We start from the raw sequence: 11028 nt of genomic DNA, 5'->3' as shown, positions 1-11028 counted from the left end.
CACTGTTTATAGGAAAAATGAGTTGAATGTTTTGAGAGACACTTAAAAATGAATTTTTGATCAAAGCCCAGCGAATAATACTAGTGTTTTAGTCTGGGTCCGTTAGAGAAACAACTCCACAGAAACTCATGTATAAGAGAGACTTTTATATAAAGGGTAAGTGCACATCAAGGAAACATCCCAACCCAGTGCTGCCCAAGCCCACAAGTCCGACATCAGCCCATATGTCCGACACCAATCCACAAAGTCCTCCTCCATCCCACAAAACACACACAGTGATGCCGACTGCAGGAGGAAAGCTGTGAATGTGTAAGCATCTCAGCGCTGGCAGGGGTCTCCGCTTGGCTGCTCCAGCACCCTGGGCTGCATCAGGGTAGGTCTATGTGGCTTCTCCTCAGGGATGTCTTGCAGGAAGTCAGTCTTGCCAGCTGAAGCAGGGAACTGCTAAGGCAGCTGCACCCTGGTCTGACCATCACAAAGCAAGAGACCTGAGAACTAGAAAGGAGAGGCTCACTGAGCCATTTATCTGTCCGCCCTTCAATTAACCCCACATGTGTTTATCGGCCAGGTTGGCACAATAAACTTTAACTAACTCAGCTAGTGATAAATTAAGTAGGTAAGGATCAACATGGTACAGCTGGAGACTGAGGCTCTCTTCAAGTAGGATATGTCAACACATGAAAAACTATATTACAAACAAGCATTTAAGAAAAGAGAATATGAAATGGAAAGAACAGTATTGATAAGTAGAGCTTAGAGCTACAGATTGTAATGTGAGTTCATTCGCTCTGTAGCTCAAATGGTGTAGTAGTCACATGAAAATAGGAAATTAATTTTACGATATATTTCATTTACCCCAACATATCAAAAATATGACTTCAATATAAAAATTATGAATGAAAAGCTAGTCCTTTTTCTTTTTCCACAAGTCTTCACATTGTTAGACATAAACACCACATCTCCATTTGGAAGAGCCACATTTCCAGTGTTCAATCGCCACCTGTGACTGGTGCCTATCAGGGTGGCAGCAAATGTAAAGAAGCCAGTTGTAAAAATATCAAGGATGAAAATAATAAATCATCTTTAAAGCCATATCCAGAGTAAGAAAAGTGAAAGAAACAATATACGACTGCTAATTTGGGAAGATCATGTTAGCACCCCTTGACTAATTTTTAACTGTTGTCTTCTCTTTTTATGAAAACACATCACCCAACAAGTTTGGTTAGGTCCCATCTTAATGTGAGGTACTTAAGGACCAAGGCACGTAATAAAATATGAAGATTTTTAGGTGATACCAAGGGCTCAAGTAGAAAGCAAAGGTTTTGAGAATGATGATGACAACAAATGTACAAATATACTTAACACAATGTATGTATGGATTGTGACAAGAGCTGTATGATCCCCCAATAAAATGATTTTTTAATATGAAGCTTTTTAAGAATATTTGTATTTGTACTGAATCTGTTTTATAAGATGGAGATGTTCTTAAGAAGGCTGGAAGAATTCTAAGTGACAACAGGAGTATGGAGAGATTAGTAGTAGGAATAAATAAATAAATATGGACCCAAAACCAAACCCACTGCCATCGAGCTGGAGCTGTAAATCTTTATGGGAGTCTGGCAGATTTGAACAATGGATCTTGCATACCAAGTGGACCCCTCAAGTAAATAAAACAAGGCTTAACATTCATGGACAACCAGAATGAAAAGATAATTGGGTTGTCTCCAATTTTTAAAGCATCCTCTTATGTTGTGATTTTCAAAAAGAGGAGGACTTGTGGGGGGCTGGCACTAACTAGATAGCTGCTACTCATGACAATACTCCTTGGACCAAGAGTTGCCATTTGTAGACCCAGTAATTGAATCATGTGACTGATGAGAGGGTCTCTTACACTGGGCTATCAGAGAAATTCTAGAATCATAGCATATCCAGACTTCAAGATTTTAGAGCTTAACATTCATGGAGCACTTACTAGTCATCTAATACTGATGTAACATATATTTCCTGACTATCAGAGATATGACACTGGATGGTGCGTGGTCTCTCAAGAAACCAATTGTGAAGTAGGTGATGTGGATGTGATCATGGAACAATGGGCTAAGTGCAAGGAAAGTCGATTGGAAGGGCCACCTGTCAGCAGGCATGAGACATTAAAGAAAATCCACGGAAGCAAATGGCATCTACATGGACGTGTCATGGTGTCGGTCGGAAAAACATTTGGAGTGAGAGACGAGGAAGAGTAGCTCAGAAAGGGAAACAGTGGAGCTAAAGATTCAAAAGTTAGAAAGACACCAGGAAGCGTCTGAGAGTTGTGAGCAACGGAGGGAAATTCTGTCACATGTAACGATAATCTGTGAGTGAATGCTTACACACTCAAGCTGAGTAGGTGTGAGAAAGTGAATGGAACTATACGCATGAATCTATAGAGGTCAGCCATAAGATGTTTCTTCATATGTATTTTTTTCCCCTCTACGCTACAAATATAAAGGATCTCTGGTGGCAGCATTGGTTAGCATTGGGCTGCTAACTGAGAGGTCAGTGCGTCAAACCCACCAGGAGAAAGATGAGGTGGTCTGCTTCGATAAAGATTTGTAGAAACATTAAGGAGCAGCTCTACCCTAGAGGGTCGCCATGAGTCACAGCAGCGGTGGGCTTGTTGTTGTTGTTGGGTGCCATAGAGTCGATTCTGACCCACAGCAAACCTATGCACAACACAACGCAACACTGAATGGTCCTGTACAATCCTCACCATTGTTCCCATGCCTGAGCCCATTGAGGCAGTCACTGTGTCCATCCCTTCATCGAAGTCCTTCCTCTTCCTCACTGCCCTTCCATTTTATGAAACACAATGTCCTTCACCAGGGACTGGTCTCTCATGACACTATGTCCGAGGTATGTAAGACGAAGTCTTGCCATCCTTGTCTCTAAGGAGCACTCTGGGCTTACATTTTCTAATACAGAAAGGTTGATTCTTTTAGCAATCCATGATATTTTCAATATTCTTCTCCAGCACCACAATTCAAATGCTCTGATTCGTCTTTGGTCTTTCTTATTCAATGTCCAACTTTCACATGCATATGAGGCAATAGAGAATAGCATGGCTTGGACCCAGCTCACCTTGGTCCTCAAAGTAAGAACTTTACTCTTCAATACTGTGAAGAGGTCTTGTGCATCAGAGTTATCTAATGCAATGGGCCTTTTGATCTCTTGACTGCCGCTTCCATGAGCATTGATTGTGGATTCAAGTAAGACAAAATCTTTGACAACTTCAACCTTTTAGCCATTTACCATGATGTTACCTATTGGTCCAGTTGTGAGAATTTTGGTCTCCCTTATGCTGAGTTGAAATCCATACTGATGACTACAATCCTTGATCTTCATCAGCAAGTGCTTCAAATTCTCCTCACTTTCAGCAAGCAAGGTTGTGTTATCTACATATTGCAGCTGTTAATAAACTTTCCTCCAATCCTGATGCCACACTGTTCTTCATATAACAGTGTCTCCGATGATTCACTTAGCATCGAGATGGAACAAGTATGGTGAAAGGATACAACCCTAATGCATACATTTGCTGATTTTAAAACATGCAGTATTCCCATGCTCTGTTCACACAACTGCCTCTGGATCCATATTCAAATTTCAAATGAGCACAATGAAGTATTCTGGAATCCCCAATCTTCTCAAAGTTCTTGTGATACACACAGTCAAGTGCTTTTGCACAGTTAGTGAAACACAGGTAAACATCTTTCTGGTATTCTCTGCTTCGAGCCAAGATCTACCTACATCACCAATGATATCCCTTGTTCCACATCCTTTTCTGAATCTGGGCTGAATTTCTAGAAGTTCCCTGTCAATGTACTGCCATGAGAATGCATTCAGTTGCAGGTCTAAAGGGTGACTAAGGACAATCATCTTGAGGGTACCAACCATTGATGGATGGTCAGTGGGTTTGGCATGCTGCAAAAATATCCACCAATGTGATGGAGTACACAGTGGACAGAGTGATGAAACTCCTTGGCCAAATCATCTTGAGGGAATGCATTGCTTTGAGGGCCTGAGACCACAGATCTGGGGAACACCAAGGCTAATTAACATAATATAGTCAATGTTCTAGCTCCTTCTTTGGTGAGTTGTGACTGAGGTCTTAAATGTTTCTGTGCAGCCTTGCCAGGTCCAACTATTTGTCTCTCTCTGTCCAGAGCAAAGCAGAGTGAAGAACATTGAAACTGCATGGAAATAATTCATCCAGTGAACTAATGGACCTTGTGAACCTTGACGTCTCTGACTCTGGGACCGGAAAAACTAGATGGTGCCTGGCTACCAAGACCAGCTACTCCAAAAGGGATCACACTAGTCCTGGATAAAACTCAACATCATAATAAAAAGACCAGGCTTACTGGTTGGGTAGAGTCTGGCCTATGACGCTTTCACTATGACTCTGACCCTTTCACTCTTCAGGCCTGCAATTGAACCCACTCTCATTGCTTCCTGTTCAGCTAAACAACAGACAGATCTGTAGAGTGAGCAGTTACACTGCGGAGGTATACCCTCTTTAGAATATGCAACCACTTGAGATCAAAAGGGCAACGTTGGCACCAGGACAACATGCAGAAGGCAGGAAGGGGTAGGGAAAGCCGCACCGGGGGAGTGCTCGGTATAAGGCATGTTGCATCGTGGGGAATGCAATCAAGGTCATGACACAAAATGCATACCAATTATTAAATAGAAAATGGATCCCTTATAAACCTTCACCCAAGTAATCATGAAAAGGTTGAAAAAATAACACTTGAAAAAAGAGAGAAAAGGGCTAGGAAGTAGAGGAGCAGTGTTTCTCAAACTTCACTGTGCACGCAAATCACCTAGGGATTTTGTTAAGATGCAGATGCTGATTCCGGAGGTGTAGAGAAGGCTGAGGCTCTACATTGCTAACAAGCTTCTGGGCAGGCTGGTGCTGCTGGCCTGTGGACCCAGACGCCAGGAACACTGGGGTAGAGAGCCCGACAGGCAAGGCCAGGGAGCGCAGACGAGGTGGGCGTGCGTCGGATAGTGAAGGGTTCTACACATTAGGATGACGGCTTTGAACCTTAGTTCAAGGGTATTAAGTAGGGACAAAACATGCTCAGCTTTGCACTTTAGAAAGATCACTCCAGCAGCAGTGGCAATGAATTGAATTGTGAAGACTTGGAAGTAGTTCATTTGAGAGTTGAGAGGATTCTGGATAGAAGCCTGGAGATATGACTGGGGCCTGGACCAGAAACTTGGTGCTTGAGGAGATTAGAAAGAATGGGTAGATTCGAGCCAGTCAGGGTGTGATGTAGCAACAATGAAACATACAACTTTCCTCTAGATCCTAAATTCTTCCCCCAACCTCAACTATCATGATCCCAATTCTACCTCACTAATCTGGCTAGACCAGAGGATGTACACTGATACAGATAGGAACTGGAAACACAGGGAATCCAGGGTGGATGATCCCTTCAGGACCAGTGGTAAGAGTGGTGATACTGGAAGGGTGGGGTGTAAAGGGGGAACTGATTACAAGGATCTACATGTGACCTCCTCCCTGAGGGATAGACAACAGAAAAGTGGGTGAAGGGAGATGTTGGACAGGGCAAGATATGACAAAATAATAATTTATAAATTATCAAGGGTTGATGAGGAAGGGGGAGTGGGGAAGGAGGGGGAAATGAGCTGATGATGCCAGGGGCTTAGGTGGAGAGCAAATGTTTTGAGAATGATGAGGGCAATTAATGTACAAATGTGATTTACACAATTGATATATGTATGGATTGTGTTAAGAGTTGTATGGGCCTCTAATAAAATAATTCAAAATGAAAGAATGGATAGATTCAAGGGGGTCTTGATGATGAACTTGGTGTGAGTGAGGAGGGAACAAAAGAGTCAGGAATGAGACCCTTATAAGTGGATGGCTCAGCTTTGACAAGGGGGGGGGTCACTCTATTGAATTGAGGCAAAAGGAGGAGTTTTGAGAGAGGTGAGAGTCAATGCCTTGTTGGCTCTTCTAAATTGCATTTCTACCCCCTCCTTCAGGGTCCCCGTGAGTTGGAACGCACTCCAGGGCAGTGAGCATGTATTTGAAATCGCAAGTTCCCGTAGAACATATGAATGGCGAAGTCACGTAGTCATATACAGAACTGCACTCTCAAGTGAGTATAAGCTAAATATCAATTTAGGAGTCATCGGCAGAAAAATGACTAATGGAAGGCTTGAGAGTGCATCACATCCCCCGAGGATGATCGGATTTAGAAGGATGAGCTATCTGTCCTCGCCGCTCGAAGATCCCCCATATGCATTTAAGGGTTATTTTGTGTGTCTCCGGTTGAAACCCGTCTGGATTAATGAGAGGATAGTGCAAGCAGGTAGAATTGTATTCTCACAGTCACAGCTGACCCGTAATGACGCGGGTTACTTTCTGCGAGGGTTAGTTCTTAGTCACGAAAGTCTTCCGGCAGAGGGTAAAGGTTCACTTTGCAGGAATGCTGGAAAGAACATTCACATGTCTGTAAAGGAGCGGGCTAATGGACGCTGAAACGATGAGCCCCAATTGCATTTTATAGAGGTGGAGGGTGGGAAGCTTGAAGGGACCCTTAAAAATGTAGATTCCGAAGGCTCCACTCCCTGAAAATTGATTCCATAGATCTGGACATGGCCCTGGAGTTTCTTATTTTTAAAGAGCTCCCTAGGTGATTCTATACGCAGCTGGTCTCTTAAACTTAGACAAAGTCACCCCACCCCCCCACCCCCGCCCAGCTCCAACTTTTTTTTTTTTTGAACCCTTTCGTTTCTTTGTTGTATATCCCCGGAATCCCGATGTGTCTGTTAATAAAGACACAGTAGCAATACCAAGTACGGTGATTATGAAGCATGTCCTAGTGTTTCAGTTCCTAATTTCTGGGGCAGGGTTTCTTTCTCGGATGTCACCCAGTAGGTAGCCAGCTGTCACATGCTTTGTCTATGCTTATGACACGGTGCAGGCGGCATTATAGAATGGCTCGTTAAGGAGGAAACCGTGTCATTAGTAAGCACGAGGCTCAGTGGCACCAAGGTCAACCAGCTTTTACTAAATTGAAGAAAAAGCAAACATGCGTGTTCCTTATATAAACACTGCTATTTAACATTTAACTCAACCCTCATGATTCGTTAAGAAAAGGAAATTTAATAAAGTCGGACAGATGTGACTACAGGAAAAACTGCCTCTAATGTAGCTGGTTATTTCCATGACTTTGAGTAAAGGGAAATCAATTTTTATGATAAAAATGCTAACTATAGGCTGTAACCACCATTAGACAGAGTGTTTTTTTGGTGGTGTTCGTATTGCTATAGTGGGAATCTTCTGTATCTTTTCTGGTGGGATTTCTCTGGTCCCTGGCAACACTTCTTATAGGATATCGTTGGGTTGGCGCTTCAAATTCGTGCATTAGAAAGTCAAGGGATACAACTATGAGCCTAGCGAGTTGTCATTTTTGTAAAATTGATTTTTAGGAGACATCGTTTGTGGACCAGAATTTGTGGAAAATGAAGTAGAAACAATAAATTGGCAGCGGAGAGGAGGCAGAAAATAATAGAAAACAGACACACGGACTCAAAAAGTATAGCTGTCTGGGACCATTTAGGAAGGGGCAGACAGTGCTACACACCTCCACAATCCCTAGGGCATCTCTGGGTTGAAGGGCATAATCTGTTTTATAAAGTTCCCCCGTCCAAAGGAGCTTTAAAAGATGCCACAAAATTGTGTTTGTGTTTCAAAGTCACCAAATGTGTCTGTCAGGGAGCGAGCTGGGTGCTTGGAGGAGAGGAACGCTTAGGGATGAAAAGATCCACAGACAGAAACAGAAACAAGGAATGTACAACTTAATTCTATTTGCATTTGTGAATGTTTACAGCTCCAGGCAAATTGTTTTTTAAACCTTCAGTTCTGGGCAAATTACAAAGGAAATGAAAAGTTTGGTCACGCACGGAAGAGTGGCAAAGCCACAGCTGAAGTTGCTTCTGCCCGAGACTTCAGAGCTCAGAAATGAAAAAGAACAAACCCAAACCAAAAATACACGCAGCTTTCATGTCCTCTTGGGTCGGGGCCTTCGCTTGGCATGATGGGCAGTGGTCCCAGCACTTTCTCTTCCAGCCACGGTTCCGCCCTGCTGGGACCGAAATAAACACGGCCGGGGGTCCTTTTCCTTCCCCTCGCTCTCATCACTCATGCCATTCAGTAGAAGAGGGTGTGAGCGCGGGCCGAAGGCCGCCAGCTGAAGTCTGAAGCACCCTGTCAAGATGGAGACAAGGATGCCGGCTTACCAAAAGCAGGTCAAAGACTTCCTCCAGAAATAGAAGTTGTTCCCAGTCTGACAGTTGCTGAGGTGACGGTAGGTGAATGGGACCGTGCCAGTAGTCCCATCTACAATATGAACTCAAGTGCCATTTCAAACAGGGCCTGCTGGTTTGTCCATTAGTTGGATGATCTTGTGTCTGCCTTGTCTCCCAGCTTGCCCAGTGAGGATCCCCAAGGAAAGGATCGGACCCTTCTGCCTGCGGTAGGTAGTGATTGTAGAATTTGCACCAGCAGAAGCACATGGGCATCAGAATTCGTAGGTGCCCTTTGAACAATGCCCATGGGACTTCCTGCTAAATTCCGGCTCAGAAAGTGGAACACTGTCGGGGAGTGGGACTTGGAAGGAATCGTATGGCATACGACGTGAGCAGGATGGGGCAAAGACGGCAGCGCGCGCAGGGCTGAATGCTGGGACTGCTGCAGGCCTTGTACGCCTGCTGATCTTGGTTCCACTGGCAGAATTTTTGTGTTACGAACCAAAGTGTGTCGGAACACCTTGTGACTGATACTAGCACATGGCCATCCCTGCAGGCCACTCTGACTCCCAGGGATCCTATCAAACAGAGTAGGACTAGTCCACAGATTTGCCAAGAATGAAAATCTGTATAGGAATGACCGGGCTCTTATTTCTCCCACGGTGGCTGGTGGATCCCGGCATCCATCCCAATGCTTAACCCACGTCGCCATCAGGGGCCTTGTGATTTATGCTGGAATTAGAATATTGTAGACAATTTAGGGATTCATTGCAAGCATTAGAAGAGTAAAATTCTCTGTCCCCCCCCCTTTCCGTCCTTCCTCCTTTTCTCTCTCTTTTACTTTTCTCCATCTTCCACCTGTCCTCCCTCACTGAAAATAAAACAGAAACAACACGAATAAGAATATGAGGCAATATGTTCAGTCTGGAAGCAAAAATCTAGGCCTCTGATGCAAGATCCTGATTTAATACAATTAGGCTTGTGCTTCATGAATAGTGATTAGATCAAAAGATTAAGTTGAAAACTGAATTGGACTAAGACTGTCAGACCCTCATGCTTATCTATGTCAGAGTGGGAGTAGCCTCATTTACTGCACAGCTGGGTGGATATGCAACATAAGTGGCATTTTATAACTTGTACTTTAAAGAAATTTAGTATCAATTGATGTTTCAATTCATGATTTTTAATATTGGCTAACATGAAGTATTATATACAGTAGAATAATACATTGAATTTTTTACTTCTAGATGTCCATGGTAGTCCCACATAGCAAAAGTCTCTAAACTCTCTATCAAAGTGCCAGGAGAGTTAACAATGGGTAGAGTTATCGATTGGAAGAGTTATAAATTGGTAGTTATATATTGAGAGAGTTAGAAATGTCTGAAGCATGTCAACTTCCTTATCAAGGGTTTACTGATACACACCAGTACTACCGAGTTTTGTTTTGTTGTTCTTGTTTTCGGTGTTGAGAAGTATTTCTTTTTTTTTCCTGAACCAACCCCAAATGTTATTTATTTAATACAATCATCACAGGGTGCAAATGGAGACTTAATTTAAAAAACAAACACAACAGAAATGACACCACAGCTTGAGATAAGAGTTCTACACAGACATCAAGGGGCGGGGTGGAGGGAGGACAGACAGCTACAGAAAAGAACACAAGGACAGGGGAGGTCAGGGCTCTTGGCTGGAGACTTGCTTTGAGTAGGTTTCCTGCAGGTATTTCTTAAAGGCTGTGGGGTTTTTCCAGAGTTCCGCAGCATGTGTGTTCAAGGGGCTGTCGATGTTGGGCTCTCCCAGCAGGCTCTGGATGGAGAGGAGAATCGTCCTGACGTCATACATGGCAGACCACTTGTCCTTCAGGATGTCCAGGCAGATGTTACCCTGAGTGCCCACGTTGGGGTGGTAGCAGGGGGTGAGGAACTTCACTGTGGGTGCATTGTAAGGGTAGCCACTGGGGAGCTCCAGGGAGAGCTTATACCTCAGGTCTTCATAGACTGTACCAGCTGCTCCGTGGATGGTCCCTATCCACTTGAAAAGGTTGTCTGATTCCGGGAAGGCAGAGATTCCTTTGTCGCCAGACATCATGAGGGTCATCAGCTCCTGTTGTAGCCTCTTGCCCACGGAACCCCGGGCTGCGCCCCCACTGGGCTCAGCTCCTTTCTGGGTGGCTACGACACTGGCTGCAGCTCGGTCGCGGTTTTGGGAGGCCATTTGCTGGTGTTGGCAGACGGGATCTCCGGAGACTGGAAGGCAATTGCAGGGTCGTGTGTCAAGAAGTATTTCTCAGTGGATTGTTAATTAGTTGCCTGTAACTCTTTAAGGAGGACTGGTGGCCTAGTGGTTATGTATTGGGCTACAAGGCCAGCAGTTAGAAACCACCAGCTGCTCCGTGGGAGAATTAAGGGGCTTTCTATTTCTATAAGAGTAACACTCTCAGAAACCCACAGGGCAGTTCTACCCTGTCCTGTCGGGTCACTGACTTGATAGCATTGAGTTTGAATTTGGCAGCATAGTGGGCTCTGTGTTGGGTTTCTCACCACAATGTCAGCATTTCAAATGAGTGGAAGTCAACTCAATAGCAGTGAGGTTTTTGTTTGTTTTCACAGCCATTTGGTTACAGAGAAGCCACAAAGCTAAGTGGGAAGGAAATGACTTTTGGAGTCGAATGAGTGAAGTTCTGAATTTTCCATGTGACCTTCAGTG

General features: G+C 44.0%; 1 protein-coding gene across 4 annotated transcripts; it reads right to left on the bottom strand.

Moving 5' to 3' along the window:
• Window positions 1-9863: 9863 nt before the first annotated feature.
• LOC142447184 (ubiquitin-conjugating enzyme E2 C-like) lies at window positions 9864-10536 on the bottom strand. Of its 4 annotated transcripts, none has more exons than XM_075548877.1 (2): window positions 10252-10536; window positions 9864-10179 (listed from the first exon to the last, which is right to left on the bottom strand). In XM_075548877.1, exons 1-2 carry the CDS (start codon window positions 10534-10536, stop codon window positions 9997-9999), a joined length of 468 nt encoding a protein of 155 aa, XP_075404992.1. In that variant the 3' UTR covers window positions 9864-9996. The 4 variants fall into 4 exon arrangements, with proteins under 4 accessions (XP_075404992.1, XP_075404994.1, XP_075404993.1 ...); XM_075548879.1 differs by having other exon boundaries at window positions 9864-10206; window positions 10384-10536; XM_075548878.1 differs by having other exon boundaries at window positions 9864-10319; window positions 10401-10536.
• Between the last annotated feature and the right edge of the window lie 492 nt (window positions 10537-11028).

Source organism: Tenrec ecaudatus, chromosome 4 (genome assembly GCF_050624435.1).
Source record: "Tenrec ecaudatus isolate mTenEca1 chromosome 4, mTenEca1.hap1, whole genome shotgun sequence".
NCBI lineage: Eukaryota > Metazoa > Chordata > Mammalia > Afrosoricida > Tenrecidae > Tenrec > Tenrec ecaudatus.
The sequence above is the reverse complement of the archived record's forward strand: the minus strand, read 5'-3'. Positions and strand labels throughout refer to the sequence as shown.

Coding starts and splice junctions, on each gene's coding strand:
- LOC142447184 (XM_075548876.1), bottom strand. CDS start 10,536: ATGGCCTCCCAAAACCGCGACCGAGCTGCAGCCAGTGTCGTAGCCACC.